Source organism: Helicoverpa armigera, chromosome 24 (genome assembly GCF_030705265.1).
Source record: "Helicoverpa armigera isolate CAAS_96S chromosome 24, ASM3070526v1, whole genome shotgun sequence".
NCBI lineage: Eukaryota > Metazoa > Arthropoda > Insecta > Lepidoptera > Noctuidae > Helicoverpa > Helicoverpa armigera.
The window spans coordinates 8,494,632-8,513,367 of NC_087143.1; the positions used below are offsets into that span (position 1 = coordinate 8,494,632).

Sequence of the window (18,736 nt, forward strand, 5' to 3'; positions counted from 1 at the left end):
GCCGTAGCATACATACATACTTTTAAAATACATTACCCTCTTTTTACAAGCTATAGTTGGTTAATTATGGCGAATCCTTACGCGTTGAAGAGAGAAAGTTACTCTATAGACTTACCTAAGTCTATGTCTTACTTACCTAGGTACGTGTCCGAATTCTTGTTAGGTATCATAATGCAAAAGGCATGTACCTATATTTGTATACAAATGACTAAGTAAATGTTACGGATTTTTTTTGGAGGAACTGGGATTTTAAAGTCTGAAATCGCCTATCCTTGGTCATTCGTTGTCATTTTTACTTAAAAAGGTTGGCAATGATGATGATGATGATCAATTAATGAAGAATTAATGCAATTGGAGAATGAATGAAGGTTTCTGATCAATTTGTCGGTTAAATAATTTAATGACAGATACATATACTATTGACGTATATATTTTACTGTTGTTAAGTTGGTAGCATTTTTAGCCCTTTGTCTGTAAGTAGTAAGTTTAAGAAAAATGTGGTAAAAGCAAGTGACCTATAAAATTTTGGTCTCCCGCAGGCTTTCGTCCCACAAAATGCCCATATGGTATCAATAGATAAAAGTTACGCATAAATAAATTTGACACAGAAAAAACTCTAAAATGTGTGAAAATATCAACTCGGGCGAGAGGTGAATGACCCGAGTTATACAGATGTTGTTTTTTGTGTAAATATTATTAAAACTGCGTGTAACGGTGTTGTGGTATATTTTGTTTGTATACAGGATGTTTCTAAATAAAGAAGGAGTTTATATGGTGATTTTGGACGTCTTTTGTTTCGGAACAATGTTTTTTAGTTGTTTGTTTATTGACTTTGTGTTTGAAAAACAAATGCTGGATAAAAAATAAACGATTCATCCTTCTTAGATATGTGTTAGGCTATATTTCGGTGTATCGGGAAAGTTTCTTCTATATTTCAATAAGATACCGACTCATTAATGAGTGATAAATAAGCAAGACCGTTTTTTATATTTTTATTTTATTAAGTTATATATAAAGGAGGTATAATTAATTTTACAATAATTATATTGAAATTGACTAAGTACTAGCCTAATGTCTAGATCTAAGCTAATATGATAAAAAATAAAACATATTATACTAAGACTAGAAAAATAATAAGACCAGGTAAGTAATTGATTTATAACCTGCAAAATAAATGAACATAAATATCCCTATTTTGAGCAGAAACTACGTGATTTTAATCTTCATTAATAAACGAATTAAGACCATAATAATAGGCATTGGAATACAATTTTCCGGTTATTCCCTCTTCTCAAAATTCCCCACATACTTCTCAGGCCTGAACCTTTTAAAGTTCCATCCAAAACTCCTCTGCGTCCCCGTTCTATTCAGAGAAGGAGTCGAAGGCACGGAATCTCCCGCTCTAGAGAGAGTAGAAGAGTCCTCAGGAATAGACAGGTCGGTAGGAGAGACGGACATGTTGGGAGTCGAGAGGAGATTGGTGGAAGTCTTCAGGTCCTCCTCGAAGACCTTCAGGTAGCTGGCGCTGCAGAGAGGCGTTTCTACTTGTTCTACTGTGTTGAGGTGCGCTTCGTCTATTTTGTAAGCTTCTTCTCTTTTGCTGTAGCTGTGGGAGAATTTAGTAGCTTTAAATAATGGTGTTTATTATAGCATAGTATCTAAACTACTCACAGCTTTGTCCTGTCCAAGATAGTGGACAGATTCTCATTAGTTAAAAGGCGCTGGATGCAAGCCACACATAATTAAGAGTGAAAGAGTGGTGTTATTTGGTCCTGGGTACTATATATGTACTAAAGTCTTAAACAATACTGTAAGGAATAACAATCGTCAGGGATCGAGTTCATCAATTTAACCTACATGGTGCGAAACATAAAAATAGACATATAAAGAATAATAATAGCAACAATATGACGTCATCAAATGATGATGAATAAATGCACGCTGTTGCAATTGCAGTTTTTGCGTCAAAACCATTACTCATGAAAACGATCGGATAATGAACTTCTCAGTAAAAAGGTCAGGTTATATTGAAACAAATTACTCGTTTATGATGTTGCAAACGATATAATTTGCGAACAAATATCAACTTCCTGTCGACCTTTTGGTAATAATGACTGAGTAATGAGTTAATTTGTATTTTAAAGGTCACTGAAGATTGAAAATTATATCAAAAGTAATAATTGGTATCTCTAGATTAGTTGCTAGCTTCCGCCCCCGATTTTGTAAACATCCCTGCTTTGTGCACCCGTTTAAAGTAAAGTCTTCCTCAAGAAATGGGATGAAAGAATTAAACACTATATTATTTGCTTTTACTGGACCAGCGGTTCCTAAGATTTGCTTTCATGCAAACAAAGAAACTAGAGAGGCAGACCGCATGGTCAGCAAAAGTGCAAAGAGATGTAGTTACCTAGGTCTCTTCAATCTTCATTGACAATTTAATGCTTACAAGCAAAATGACTGAAGCAGAATGATATAGAAAGCCAACTCCCATTGACGGCAGTAAAATGCGAAGAAAAAGAAGAAGAATAGTCTGCTTATGCTATATATAATACTTACTGTACTACATTCTTGAACCGGTACCCCCACATGATCTCCTTGGAGAGGTACGAAGTCCTGCTTTGTGTCGTGGTGCCCATGTTCTTGGAGGCGCCGGTCAAGCATACCACGATCTCGAACCTTAAATAGGAGATAACAAAGTTCAATTTCTTTTCACACACTTCATCACATTTGCGACATAATTTTAATGTAACTGCAGGCTGTGAATTCGTTGGTGAAATTCTTAAAGATAACGTTTTAATGGTTTTAATGTAGGTTATTCAAATTAATATATTTAATATTAACTTTAAAATATTATTTTCGTAGGAAACTGAATGTAGTGCATTAATCGTAATTGATACTAAAATTGCAAGGTTCTTTCGATTTTAACTACGGGTCTACTGAGGCCCAAAGTAAGGGAAATGTTTGAAAGCACCAAATCAGAAACACTTATAAATCAAATACTATAATAATTCAAAATACATATACAAAGCCGTAGAGACATTACAATATGTAAAAATAGTCTACTTATTCCAATAATTGTATCCATAGTACCTGTAATCCATCATATCCTGGGCCGAGAAGTCGTACAGAGGACTGGCAGCGTTGATGACGTGGACCACAGTGATCGGCCACAAAAGAAACGCTCGGGATTCCTTCAGCTCCAGCTGGTGCATGTAGTTCTGTACCAGCTCACCTTCCAATGTTCTGAGGAATGGAACATAAAGAATAAAAGATAGGAGAAGAACGTAAAATAGGAAAAATTCGTTGAGAATCCTTTCTAGCTGCATTCATAATTATAAAACAATGTCGGGTCAATGTTGGGACACTTTTTCACACATTGCTGGTTAGCCCCATGGTGAGTTTTTAATTAACTTGTGTTATGGGTGCTAACACAACTGATAAACTTCATATAGCTACATATATATATATATTTATAAATACATATTATAACACCCAGAACACGGCCAACAAGCATGCTCATCACATAAATGTCGACCGAACCAGGAATCGAACTCGGGACCTCAGGTTCGGCAGTCCGGTATGGATTGTCAGGAACAGGTTTTTCTATTCAGAAACTATTTTTCACTTTCACATGTATAAAAAATATACACATAATGTCTAATCTATTAGCTTTCGCCAGCGGTTTCATCAGCGTCCCATGGGAAACATTTCGCAAACCCGGATCAAAATAGTCTATAGCCGTTCTCAATAAATGGGTTATCCAATACTGAAAGTTTAAAATAGAACCAGTAGCTCCTGAGATTAGTGCGTTCATACAAACAAACAAATCTATCAGCTTTTTATATGGTCGCGCGAAGTAATTCCCACAGGTCAAAAAGCTGACACAAGCTAGTAATGTTACATATCATTAGAAGAAAGATAGACATGTGTTGCTAGGGAGTTTGTTGCATCACTTCTTCTTCTCAGCAAAAACACATAGAAAGTGGTGAAGGGTGGGCGTTTTTGGGGCGGTCTCATGTAATTCGGACCTTCGAAAAGTGCTGTTTTTCAGCCTAGTGTTATAGTAGGCTTATAGCTAAGAACAATTGTGAACCCTGCAATTGTGAATATGCTAATGCCACGATTTCATGTGGTAATGTGAAATGATGGAAGTCTAACAATAATACCTAATAGGCTTCAGCATATAAGCAGTGATGGTGCTACCGATGAGGTGTACGTTCATCAAGTCCCACACCCTAAACTGTAGGCACAGCTCTCCGTCACGACGACAAACCTGTAAGAATGAACAGCATTTTTTTAGAAGGCGCTTATAAAAAGTGGTGTAAGAAAAAAAAACCGTTTGATATTGGGAGCCCACAGTAAAATACCATCAGTGACAACTGCCTATCATGGTTTTTAAGATACTCGGACATACGTGACATACGGACAGATAAGTGGACACCGAGTCAGTGGTAGGGTCCGGTTATTCCCCTTGGGTAACGAACTCCAAAAATGTAATAAAACTGATCTTTACTGACTACTGTATTATATGATATCAACAGGTACCACAAGTTTCAGGTGCCATTGTCAAAAACAAAAATAAAATGTTTCCTTCCACTTTATAATGTGATTGTACTTACTGCAGCCTTCCTACTGAAGCCAACGGAGTTAACATGTCGGTTCGGCCTGATGAGCTTCGTGAACAGCAAACTGGATAGTCCGCCGGAGAGAGCTGTACCGGCTACTATCTGAAATGAAGAAAAATAAGCGATCATGATTCTTACTGAAACATTTTTTTTAAGTCGTTTAAAGACTACAGCATTAAAATTTTTATACAAAAGTGGAAGATGACTTACCTCTAGTACCATGATTATGATGGCTTCAGGACATTCTTCATTTGGAAACCGTGTTCCGTATCCAATAGTCATCTGAAAATTAAACAATATTGTTTGTCAAAACTATAGGTACCGTAATCTACTTCTTCAAGCCCTGCTTGGGTCTTACGTGTGTAATATCATCGAATATTTTAATTCTTAAGATTTATCAGAACCCTACACATAAAGAGAGCCTTGAACACGTATGGATATACACTGTATAATTTATTTTTATTTATAAGAAGTAAAATCTCATCAAAAGTTGTTTCAGTAGTTTGACAAGAATATCATCCTCTATTATGCCATCTTAGAAGCAATAACATCAGTCATATACTACCTGAGTCTCAACCGACATCATAAGCAACCCAGCGAAGGAGGTAGTCCCGGTAACACAGTGCTCCTTTCCATCCCCTATGTCCTCCTGGTAGGAGGAGGAGACGGCGTACCAGATCGCCGCGAACACGAACCAGAAGATGAAGTGAGCAGCCACCATCATCAGGAGTATGAAGCGCCATTTGCTATTGATCTGAAGGGGAGAGGAGTACATATTATTTCAATCATGTAGTGGAAAGTTATGACCAACAGTGATACATTAAATATGGTGACCTGAATTTCCTCTTGTCACTAGAGCGACAAGATCCACACATCTCTCCATGTTGTTTTCCTGAATTGAGTTGTTTTGAGAATATTTAAGTGTCAGTTTGTTTTAATAATTTTAGGTTTTCTTCACACAAACATTCATTTTATCAAAATCATCATCATCCTCCGAGCCTTTTTCCCAAACTATGTTGGGGTCGGCTTCCAGTCTAACCGGATTCAGCTGAGTACCAGTGCTTTACAAGAAGCGACTGCCTATCTGACCTCCTCAACCCAGTTACCCGGGCAACCCGATACCCCTTGGTTAGACTGGTGTCAGACTTACTGGCTTCTGACTACCCGTAACGACTGCCAAGGATGTTCAATGACAGCCGGGACCTACAGTTTAACGTGCCATCCGAAACAAAGTCATTGGTGTCTAAGATATACTTAGAAAGTACATACAAACTTAGAAAAGTTGCATTGGTACTTGCCTGACCTGGAATCGAACCCGCGCCCTCATACTCGAGAGGTTGGTTCTTTGCCCACTAGGCCACCACGACTTTTTTTATTTTATCAAAATAAAAGAATGAAATTATTAGATGCACTTATTTACTCAAAGTTTACTTACGACGGTAGTGACAATATCCCTCATGTATTTGATGGACTTGGCTGAAATATTGCTCCTCACTGGAACATTCTCTTCTCCATTCTTAAGCACCACTCGCCGTGAACGTCTCGGTCGACCGTGCCTTTGTCTGAAAGTTAATGCAAAACGTAATCGGCCAGTTTCGTCTTATATACTATCGAATATCGTGTAGTAGTTTACGCTACTATGGTTCCTTTTGGAATTATGTTATTTGAGATATGTACATGACCTTATGAAATGCAATAAAGTTATTGAGTATTGAAATAATAGCCGTTGGGTGAAGCTCTTGCACAAGCAGGCGCGCACAGTCTCTTGCTGTTTTCAAGAGTATGGTGAAGAGCTATTATATGAAACTTTAACACTCTCTCTACTTTCTTTATATTTATTTTTTTTTTTCTCCCATCCAACTTTCCTTATATATGTGTATGTATTGTTTATTTGCTTATACTTGTATATATACCTTTTTAATCATTATTTGTACGCCTACTACCCGTAATATATCTATTTAAAATCGACTCCATCCAAAGGTTGTCTGTAAGAGATTGCTTTTGAGCGATAAGACCGCCTATTGTACTTACACGTATTTTTTTTGTAATGTCCTTTTCTGTTTATTTTGGTGTACAATAAAGAATATTCTATTCTCTTCCCGTTTCCAGATACCCACCAAACCAGCCAAACATACGATTATTTCTCCGAAAGGTGACTATTATTATTTTGAAGGGTGTTCCTATATTTTTTGCTTTGATTATTTTGACTTCCGATGACTCAGTCATTCGCAATTCTTTTACCAATAATTTCGATAATCTATACTACCCAAATATTATCTAATCTAAAGTCATGGTTCGCCTTAACATCGACACATTTCGATACTGTGACTGTTATTTTGCCTTTCAATATTGTTAAGGAAGGAAGGAATTAATTTTAAGAAATTGAGAAAGTATACCAAGATTATTTTACAATCTCAGTCAGGCTTCCAAAATCATATTTAAGTGACAAACAGTTTCATAACAGAACCCATTCACATTTTCAAGTCGTAAACGAAAAATAACAAATCCTTACCTATGTGTAATCCTCTTCCTCCGTTTACTATAAGGAGTGGAATACCCGTGAGCTGACGGTCCATACGTCGTCTCCCTCCCATCAAATATACTATCAGGGGTCTCGATCGTCTCAATAGTATCATAGATATGATTAGTATTAGTATCAACACTAGAACTGGCTATCGGCAAAGTAGAACGCTCAGAAAACGGCTTCGTAACATCAGAATCTTTTGGACTTTCTTCCACATCAATGGACATAACCAAACCACGGTCTGTTTGGTCATCTTCACTTGAGTAAATAGAAGATTCCTGTGATGCTTCATCTATAGGTACTTTTAAATAATTCTTGTTGTCAGTATGTCCTGATGAGAAAGCTATTTCTTTGCCTTCAACGTATGTTTGGGAAATTCTGTAGTGTTTCTTAAGTTCTTCGTTTGTGTATACATCTGTGTTGACGATATTTGGTATTTCTATGGAGGATCTGCCTGAGCCGTTGCCTATGGCTTCGGAGTAGCTTAGGGATCGCTCTAGTGCTCGGTTTCGACTGCCTCGCCGTGATTCGCTGATGTCGTAGTTCATCATTGTGAATTCACAATTGGCTACTTTTTATGAACTTTATTTGAAAATGTCTGCTTTGGAAGGTAAAGTTGTTTATGACCTATTGTGTTGTTAAAATCACTTTATAAAATACACCAACTTAGAAACCTATATCACTATTTTATTTGTCTTTAAAACATCACAAAAGATTTCGCTGTCAGATAAAGAAAAATATGTAGGTAATATTTTATCACGTATTCACTCTTCTATCATTTATCTGGCGAATCCATTGCTAGTTCTTTTCATAAAATCTTCTAGCACCAACAGTTTATCTCGAAAGTCACCACATTTCACTGGCTTTACAAATAAATGCTTTTATAACACCAAAATATTGACAAGATGCGAATTTCTTACACCTCCACACACAACTAAAGGTATCGTGCTCACTACAATAGTTATCTTTGAAGATAAGGAGCACACCTTTATCCGAAGATAAGAAACGAATATATTTGTACAAGTTGTTTTGATCTAATTATGGCCTAGAAACTTAATGGGACGTTGACTTAAATTATTGTACATTCTGATGATGTTTCTCCTTATCATCTCAGTTTGAGTATTCTACTTTCTTTATAAGCCTTTTCTAGACAGGAAATTTATACATGATTCCTCTGCTGGGGGCAGTAAAATGGAGTACCTATCAGATATTTTCAGACTTAAACTCACCTTTTTTTTTACAGGAGCCCTGTGTGCAAGGATTGGGGATTCTCTTTCCTTTAGTCTCAGAGGATCTCTATAAAAAAGTTATTTCAAAACCGCTCGATGGCCTCTGACATAGAATTGTAAAGCTGTGGATAACACTGCTTGACTTAGGCTCCAATGAACCCAGCTCCCAATGAAGGGTACCCTGCCTTCAATTGTCCAAACACCATGTTCATCACTTTCTTAAAGAAATTGTTAAAATTTCCTTGCATGCCGAAACGCGACTCCAAGTTAATAATATTTAAATTGCTAATTGATATAAATTTGTAAATTTTCTTACTGTTTACAACAAGTAAATATTGCTAGACAAGACGGTAGACTAGAGAAAGTAAGCACGTGATATAATACTCACTTATGTAAGTGTTTCTAAGAATACAATGGGAGAAAATTACTGTCGTGATAAGATTGATAAAATACAGCTCTTATTTCAAGTTGTTTATATTGTGTCATATCTTTGTCTGCAGTGCAATAAATAATTATGTTTTATTCCTCTGTCATTTCTCATCGAGACATCGCAAAAAGGAGGACTTAGATGGTTGAAAATAATCTGGAAATCAAACATTAGCATTTTTTTTAAAACAATTCTATTTCGTACAATTTCGCTACAGTGATAATACAATTATTATTAGGTATATACTTTCAATATTAAAGTTTAATACATAATACTGATATGTAACACAGTTTTTTTTAAATATTACTTAACAAATTCATCAAACAACACAACCGTCCGGGACCACGTCTGGAATCGAGCGCAAAATTAATGTATTTTAAATACCTTACAATAAAACTTATACTAATAATCTCTTTAAATAATAACTGTGATAAACAATAAACCTACTGCTAAAGAATTATCCTTTATTATTGTTAGTCTTTTTCCTGAAAGACGAGGATCTCTCGAGATGGAAGCCGGAGACAGTTTCGCTGAAGGTGCCAGGAGTACTGGGAGTGGGGGGCGGGGTCTTCACTGGTGTAGAACTGGAACAACAATTAAAATATTATGAAAGAAAACTTATAACTATTAAAGGAAATCTGAAAATTTCTCCTCCATGGTTGTCAACTGGCAAATAAGTTTATGTTGTTTTAGAAGACTGTTCATTTAAAAGCAGGCCATATACCCAAGTTATTTAAACAGAAGTCAGAAAGTTTCATAACCAGTCTACTGAAGGTTATCGAGTGCCCTGGATGATTAGCTCAGAAAGGCAGTTACGGCATTTGAAACACTGCTACTTATTGGACTGGAAGCTTATCTCAAAATAATTGAGATGAGTATGCTAGCATTTAGAACTCATGCACAATTATTTAACTGATATTATGTATGATCCACTTTCTCTAAAAACAGTTTTAATATTCCAAAACAATACTCCTTTACAGGTCTGAATACTAAATTGCGACGTTATTGTATCAGATCGTCTCTACGCAAATATGTTTAAGGAGGATCCTACATGTCATTGGTTGATAGTACACTGGGTTTTTTTGTTAGAATTTCATCAAATAATGTCCTGTAACTACTCACGTCCTATAAATATCCCTGGCACAGCAGTAGGGAGTATCAACAGGCTCGAGAAGATCCAGCTTCTTGTGATCGATGACATATTTCTGTTTGTGCGTGTCGTATCTGAAAACTCTTCAGTATTACTTCCCATGAATTCTTTTGGCTAGGCCGTTGGTGATTGTTGACAATTTTGATGGGAAAATGATCTTGGGCAGAAGTAAATAGATGTTTGGATTCAGATAATCTTTAGTTAATTAAAAGTTCACTTATCGTTAGAAAAGAAAATTTCTAGAGCTGTAAAGTGGATTCCAAACAATCTGTCAATGATATATTATGTACCTAAATACATACATATCTACATTATCCCATGAGAGATTTCTTGCATCTCTAACGGTGATAAGTCTGGTGACCTTAATGGTAGTTTATGTAGAAACTTAGTCTTATCCATAACTGTACAGTATACAACTAAATTTTCTTATTGCTTTCGCAGATCGCTTAAACCATCTTTGTTTTCTCCCTTTTCCTATCAACAATCTGTTATGTTACCTCAATTATCGATCTATTGTTTTTCAAGTCTTTTGAAAGACATCATCCAAGTAATAAATTCATAATAACTAATTGTTACTGCACTCACTGCACGACAGGCGGGAAGCGGTACCCCCAGGACACCTCTTTAGGCAGGTACGAGGTCTGGCTCTGTGTGAAGGTGCCCATTGATGCTGATGCTCCTTTCAAGCTTACTGTTATCTCGTAACTGTGAGAGAAGAGACAATATTTTGTATTAGCAGATTCCGACGATTTGAGAACCTACTCCTTTTTGTTGGGAAGTCATTAAAAGCTCGTGACCATAGCGAAGATGCATAATTTATCTATAAGTAAAACCTAGTAGAGTATACTGTCCTTATGTGTTTAATAAAAGATCATCTTATCTATCTAACAGGATACAGGACAGGACTGAAGTTCAGTACCCGAGTTTGTTACATAGGTTTTGAATTTATTGTAAGCGAAACTGCCACCCCTTACGAAAGGATCACTATATACACTAAAAGTTTGAATAAATTCCTTACCTATTATGAGCAATAAGTTCCGGAGTGTACCCATACAGCGGGCTGGTGGCATCAATCACGTGCACCAACGTAACCGGCCACAACAGGAACTGCCGCTGCTGCAGCGTCAGACTGCGCGCGTAGTACCGTATCACCTCGCCTTCTTTAGTTCTGAAGCAGCAATGGATGAGGTTTAGCTTTAGATTCACGGGAATTTTTAGTATTGATATGATTATGAAGTTTTAGTAGCGTATGGATGTTATCGTTTTTTGGCAAGTTTTGCTGAATGTCGTGGTATTGGAAGTCCTTTAGAAGTGTAGAGGATGGCTAATCTAAGGCTAAGGTCCGCTTTATTCCGTTGAAAAAAAGAATAAAAATCTGTTAGCTGCAAAAAGCTTTAGTAACACCCAGGTTTAACAGTCCATTACTATGCTTTCCAGTTGCCAGACATTATTTAAGAGTTCTAGCTGTAGTTATGAACACAATATGAAAGAATGGCGTGCTAGCTACGCTACATGACTCAATAAAATCAGAAAATTGGTAGAAGTTAGCTTAAAACCAGAACACAAACGTAGGATAATTTTTATCCCCTCATCCGGGTACGAGAAGTAGTTCTCTCTTGATGCAGGTAAAATCGTAGAGAAGTTAGCATATACTCCACCTGTAGGTATTAACGAAGTGCGCAGTGAACTCGGAGCTGATGATGTGGTCGTAGTTGAGGTCCCAGGCGCGCATCATCAGGCACAGACGACCGTCACGCATGCTGATCTGTAATATAATCCATATTGGAATTAATGAAATTAAAAGATTTGAAGTATTATAGCGAGATATCAGAGATTGGAGAAAATACAAGTTGGCCAATGTGCTTAGTGTCGCCATCTAATGTTATTTTTCAAAATAAACTCTTGATTGATTCCTGACATTCTGCAAATAGTTTCATTACAGGTAGTTTATATCTAGTCTGGGAATAAAACCAGAATAAAGAATTTGGCCCTTGAACCGCTTTTAGAGTAGGAGGAAGAAGTGAAAAGAGTTTAAACTTACAACAGCCTTTTTACTGAAGCCGACTCCATCTCTAGAGAGTTTCTCTGGTCTCGTCAGCTTCGCATAAACCACACACGTTAGAACTCCTGATAGACCGGTGCCCAGGATCAACTGCAATCATGACAATAAAATGATATAAATACAAAATTAAATTAAAAAAAAAAAGCTGAAAAAGTAGGACTGAAATGACTTTATCGGTATTTGGTATCATAGCAACAAAAATATAGATGGCGTTGATACAAACTTTTGAATGTAGCGATTCTTGTCTGCAAGTTTCAATTCTCATATACTAGATGGCGCCTCTTGTATAACAATAAAACTTAATTTGTTGACAATAATTTACTCAGCTGTGACATAATTACTAACACGATTTTCTATTATTTTAGTTAACAATGGTTAACCTTCAAGACAGTAAATACATACTGTGATGTATGTTTTGTAATACAGTAACTTATCTTTTGTAACTGGTTAAGATTTACCTACTTCCTACGTTCTTGTCTATGTCATTTTACTTGTAAGATAAGAAACTACAATTTCACCAGTAGACTTATTAAATACATATGATTAGTAAATAAGATAGGTAGATAGCACTAGAGTACCTACACATCTACAGAAATAAATATACACATCTTACCTGCATGATGAAAAGGAATATGGATTCTGGACACTCTTCATCTATGGCTCGATCTCCAAAACCAATTGTTGTCTGAAACATATTATTATAATATTAAAGTTAAAAGATTTATGTTGCAAGGTGATCGATATTACGTTTATACTGGTAGACCCAGGGTTTGCTTTTGTCGTGTTGCTATAAGCCTAGGATCACTTTAGATGTCAGAATTCTAGAAGGGTTATTATTTGTATCTTGGCCAGTCAGTTACTCAAAACACAGAAATCTGCAGTCCAAACCAATCCTCAAGCAGTAATTTCATGCAAAACACTGATACTCATCTGCATCAGCTGCATCAAGTAAAGCACGAATGCCTAACGTTATTGGGAAAAGTCTAGCCTTATAAAAGTGTCATAAATTATACCCAATCATTAAAGGACCCAGTTAAAGAAACTGGTCTTTATCCTCTTCAAAGACAGCAATTTCCCGATGCTCTCGCATATTGAAGTAAAGCAGGATGCGCCGCTCAATAGTCCTTGATTGCTACAATTTACTGTTTGGCGGTAAATGTGTGGACTAATTGAGTTAAGTCGCTGGTGTGCTCAATTATGTGGTGCTTGGAAGTCGTGAGCTGATTGGAAATTGCAGTTTTTGTGGGACTAACTGTTGTATGACTGATGTTTGCTTGTGAGTTATGTTTCTAGGATGTCGAATGCTTGAACATACTGTGCACGTGTCTAGTATTTTGGATATGTTACTTGTTACTTCTTACCTAAGTACCCCTAGTTACTTCTTTCCTACCTTTATCTTCCATTTACCATTACCTACCTATATCAAATGATATTATATGTGAGGATCATGAGGCACTTCCTTATCAGTACTTTTTCATTGTTTGCTTTAACATATACATTGAACATTGATTTCTATAAAATCCATAATCCAAACCCATCTTAGAATATGCAAGTTCTTCATTGATGAAAATGACCAACCAATTTTCTATCTCTGAGATAACAATGGTCAAACATTAGGCTTATTTTTAGGTCCTCCCACATTGCTACTTGCAAATTCGTGTACCATTAATCATGGGCCATTGTCAGCTAACAGGCACACCTTGAGACAATCGGATGGGCTTCCTCATTCTGCAGCTGATGGTGAATCTATTTCTACGTGATTGTCTATTTGGCGCCCACGTCGTGGGACAAATTGTCCACGACCAGCGATTTGGTGGTTTCAAGATTGTGAGTTATGGTTCCTTTAGTTTTTGGCTGTCGTGAAACAGTAGTGTGTTCTATCCGTGTTTTTGTAGCTTCGTTCGCGAAAAAAACAACTACCTTGTATCTGATTGGAAACATAAATTGGTCAATGCCATCGCTGTTATTCTTGAAATTATTTAACTTGGATTTAGGTTGACTTTTTCAATGATAGTGTAGCCACTGTATATGTGTACGCTTTTAAATAGGACGCTGGTAAACTCCAAATCAGAAATCTAATATTTGCAGCGTGGATATGGACTTACATTAATCTCTTATTAAATATCAAAAGCATCGAAAGGATTTCGGGTAGAATATGACACAAAGATTTAGCACATTCCTTATACATTCTTGTATGAATTTGAACCCTCCTATCTGTGACTTCTTGAAACGTGAGTCTCTCTTTGATACCTCTGAATGGACTGCACGCTTTGCCGGTTGGGTTTTGTGAACTAATCTGTGCAAACTACATTGATTACACACAAAGAAACTAACTCCCAATGCACGTGATGCTGTGTGGCTAAGAATAAATCCTTTCTGTGTATCACGTGTGTCCTTTGACACTGTTAGTTTAGCTGCTTTTATTGGTGGAGGACTTTATTGTTGATAAACAAGAATATGCGGAAAAAAATAACAAAATATTTTCTGAAGCTAAAGAGGTCTTCGTGGTAGTTAAACTGTTTTTTAAGACACTGGGTACGTATACGGTAAATAGTTAGTTTAACAGCCTTCAGTAAGACAGATAAATCGATCTACAAAAGGCTGACGGTAAAGACGTGGTCCAATATGAAAAAGGATAAGAGATGGAAATCGGTGACTGTCAAATCGCGGAAGAGGTTCTGATATGACACAAATTCATGATCTGGATTTATTGTTCCTCTAGTTTCTTATACCTTGTTTCTTCCAGCCCTTTTTAATGTGACACAAACTTGCGTTGTGGGCGTTGAAGTAAATCCTCGCTAATGTGATAAACAGGCAATCTGGACTAATCTGACAGCATGTCTGTCTGTTCGTCTGAGAACGAGGGCAACGCCGTTGTTGCAACGCCAATGTTTTATTGTGGTCATTCTTGTTGTCTCGACTCAATGTGTGCAATTTACGAATTATTTTGAGCCGTCTGGTATTTGGCGTAGGTCTTTAAACAGGTCTTTAAATACCTACAAACGTCGGGCCTTACTACGGTAGTAATTCAGTAAGTTGAATTGATCCTTGAGGCAAAACTTATTGATCATTTAAACATTGCTAGCTCCTGCATGCGAATACCCGCGAACCGGAACAATTTGAAGAACCTGTATAAAAAGTAGCCTACAATGACCCTCGATAAATTGCCTGTCTAACACCAAAAGAATTTGAGATTTAGACCAAAGGTTCCTGAGATTAGCACATTGTAGCAAACAAAGAAAGCTTTTTACTAGTCTAGATAGATATCAAAATTTCCCACCTGAGCCTCAACAGAAGCCAAGAATATAGTAACAAAATCCTTGCCGCCGGTCACACAGGTCCGCTTCGGAGGGTCAGGCTCGAAGTCGTAGTGGGCCAGCGCGGTGATGTACCAGAACACTGCGAAGACCAGCCAGATGGCGAAGTGGACGACGATAGTGCCGATCACGATCCAGCGCCAGCGGAGGTTGATCTGTTGGGGGGAGGAGTGTGAAGGTGTGATGAGGGTCTTTGGTTGTTGATTGAGATATTGGTTCTGTTAAAAGTTTCCAATAAAGCCATTTGTTTCCCTCGAATTACGCTTTTAATATTGCAGTACCTACAAATGTAGAACTAATCGTGAAAGATTTTATTTGAGGCCGTTCTACAAGCACCATATTCACGGTAGAAAGGTATTTTGTTTAGCAACAGTTGATCAATATTGATTTAATTTCATTTCAACACTTACCAGCGTATGGAAAGTATCGTTGAGCAGTCGAATCTTCTCGAAGGGCACGTTGGAGATGAGCGCGACGTTCTCCATGCCGGTCTTGGAGACCAGCCGCTTTGGGTGCTCGCCGTACCCTGGCCGAGTGCGCTGAGGGTGTCTGAAACCACTTTATAGGAAAAAACATACGTTTAGTTGAATAAGGATGTTGAAATTGATATAAAGATTATTAGGCCGCATATTGTTAGAAGGATTTCTAGAAAAGTTTTGTGACGTAAAGAATCATATTAGAGTACTGTTTTCATTAATAAAGTTATCTGCGAAAAAAAATTTATATATTGTTTGAATATTTTGTTGTCTTTGAAACTTCAATCACCAGAATCCATATTTTAGACTTAATAAAAAGGCATCAAACACACCACCGAAATATCCAATATTATTGTCTGTCTCAAGCATCAACCCTAGAACCTCACAGACAGTCAAATTCTCGTCGTTGAATTGGTCAACAAGGAAGTTTTCATTCATCCTTTCCTTCTCAAATGTTGGACACAGACCTTCCAAATGTTTGCTTTCCATTTAACACACTAACAGTCTGGTGACATCGACCTTAGTGCTAATCATTATAATCCAGCTAAACTCGGATACGATAAGCTATACAAACGAACCACTGAAAATAGTGTAAGGCACCTTACAACTTTAATGATGGAGGGAAAATTCATTTACTAATTACATTCTTTTTGCATTTATATCGAAGATCATTTGTCAGAAGGGGCTATGCCTTATATGTGTAAAAGCTACCTCACCTCTTAAATCTATAAAAAGGGAAGGGTTTAGTTAGTAACACTAGCATTGCCTTTAGCTTTACCCATAATTAAAAGAGATTATTGCCATCAGAAAGGGTTTCTCTTCAAAAATTTGTTATGACTCCCAAATCTACTTTTTTCTTCCAAACTCTCACAACTTTTCAAAATTCATATGACGACATCAAAAACATGAATCATATCACCACTTAATCCAAATTCCTATTTACTTCTCAGTTTATTATCACGGCTATTAAATGACAAACAACAGTCAACAGTATTGTCACCTGAAGCTGAAAGTGACGTCATACTAGCGTATCTTTGTGTAAACTGAACATTTCCTTAACATGTAAGTTGTGATAATATTACTGCATGTTTGGGTAATAGGTTTTATCTATGTGTATGTTAAATCATAATATAAGCCCTCAAGATCAATGGCTTTTTGGCAAGACTATTATGGCTTTTGGTCTTATGATTGGTTGGGTTTGATTCCAGGCAATGTTAAAGAAAAAAAATATATTTAGAGAACGAGTACATGACTTCGCTCTCATAACGCTGACTAAGAAAATGAATGAAAAAATATAGAGATAAAATTGAACTTACTTGTTAGGCAGGACTTTTTTCTTCTCTGGAGGTACATGGTTGAAAGGTTTCATCACCTTTGGATTCCTCCGATCCAAAGTCAACATACTCTGCTCATTTTTGGTCAAAAACCGATCACTTTGAGTCAAACTTCGATCACTTCGCAAAACATTCCGATTTTCATGATGACGATTATGATTCATTTGTGGCAAGCTATATTCATTTCTAGGCAAATGTCTATCGATTTTAGGTAACACTCGATCACTTTTCGACATATCATTTCGAATGGGCACCATTTTCATATCATCCCTTTTAAAATCTAAGCTTGTCGTACTTTGGGTTATTATAATCTTTGGCAATTGTTTTGATAATTTCCTCAGTCTTTCGGATCTTGGTTCTGAAATCACTGAGTCTAGACTTTCATTGGACTTCTCATTTTCGAGTTTGAAGACTGTTTTTGGTTCAATTTCTTCATTTTCGACTTCAACTTTTTCTTTTATAGTGTCATAGTCAGGGTCTTCTACAGAATTTTCTTCCAAAGTATTATCTTCAATGTAATTTTTGCTGTCTTTCAAATAGTTTAAACATTCATCGTATAGTTGGTTTATTTGCTCGTATTCTACATCTCTCGATTCGACTTCCATGTTTATCGTTATTTTATACTTACTGCTATGAAATGAATATCCGATTTTAAATTATATTACTATCACAATATTTTTTTACATGCCAAACCAAAATGATTTGCACAAAACTCATTAACACATTACAAAATTCACTAACACTCACTCACTTTCATTTTTTTTACCAATTTTTTAAACTAAATTTGCCCCAAAAAGAGTGACTTTCACGTAATTTTTCCCTTGCAACTGTGGTGGTGATGTCGTAACGCCTGTCCTGCTATCTCTGTTATCTTGTTATCTCGCGCTAATTGTGAGCGCTGTAAGCACAAGATCTCAAGTGACCTTGCTCGGAGACCAACTGGGTTAGTCTGCTACGAAATGTTGTAGTGGAGTCGTCAATTGTGAACGTTTTGCTAGTGGTACCTTGCAGTGGAGTGGCAGCAAAGTTTTATAAGAGTTTAGGTAAGTAGTTCATTTATAAAAGTTTATGAGATGAGATCAAAATGTAAGTAGACGTAAAATAATGACGATGAAAACTATTTTCAATTCTTATTTTGTTTGTTTACACATTGTTTTCGTTCCTTCGGAAATGTAATAACATTAGAACTAATTCGAATTAGCCATTATTATCTACTTCAAGACAGTTACAGTTAAATTATCGAGTTACTGAAACAAAAAACTTTAATAACAAAATAATACTCAACTTACAACAATAATACATAATGAATTCATAACCTCCTTATTCTGACAAACTGAAAACCTCGAACTCCAACTCGAATTCAAGAAGTTTTCAGAATAGCCCAGTACGGTAACAACACAGAAGCGTCTAAATTCCTCGCGGCGACGCACAAAGTGATTTATTATTCGTTATTTAACAACTACTTGCATGTTTGTAGTATTTTGTCAAAGTATTATGAGCTATTACCTCTACTGAAAGATTTTAATGTATTAGTTTTATTTACACTAGAAACTTATCGAACGCCGCAAACGATATTAAAAAAATCTGGGTAC

General features: G+C 36.5%; 1 protein-coding gene across 1 annotated transcript; it reads right to left on the reverse strand.

The window, feature by feature from the left end:
* Window positions 1-1,124: 1,124 nt before the first annotated feature.
* Window positions 1,125-17,978, reverse strand: LOC110371150 (uncharacterized). The gene is made up of 19 exons (XM_064041027.1): window positions 17,127-17,978; window positions 15,745-15,892; window positions 15,298-15,489; window positions 12,631-12,702; window positions 11,997-12,107; window positions 11,614-11,720; window positions 10,974-11,123; window positions 10,541-10,660; window positions 9,928-10,038; window positions 9,266-9,389; window positions 7,138-7,724; window positions 6,061-6,187; window positions 5,191-5,379; window positions 4,836-4,907; window positions 4,620-4,727; window positions 4,167-4,273; window positions 3,091-3,243; window positions 2,557-2,676; window positions 1,125-1,606 (listed from the first exon to the last, which is right to left on the reverse strand). The coding sequence occupies exons 1-19, from the start codon at window positions 17,747-17,749 to the stop codon at window positions 1,279-1,281; spliced, it is 3,549 nt and encodes a 1,182-aa protein (XP_063897097.1). The 5' UTR covers window positions 17,750-17,978; the 3' UTR covers window positions 1,125-1,278.
* Between the last annotated feature and the right edge of the window lie 758 nt (window positions 17,979-18,736).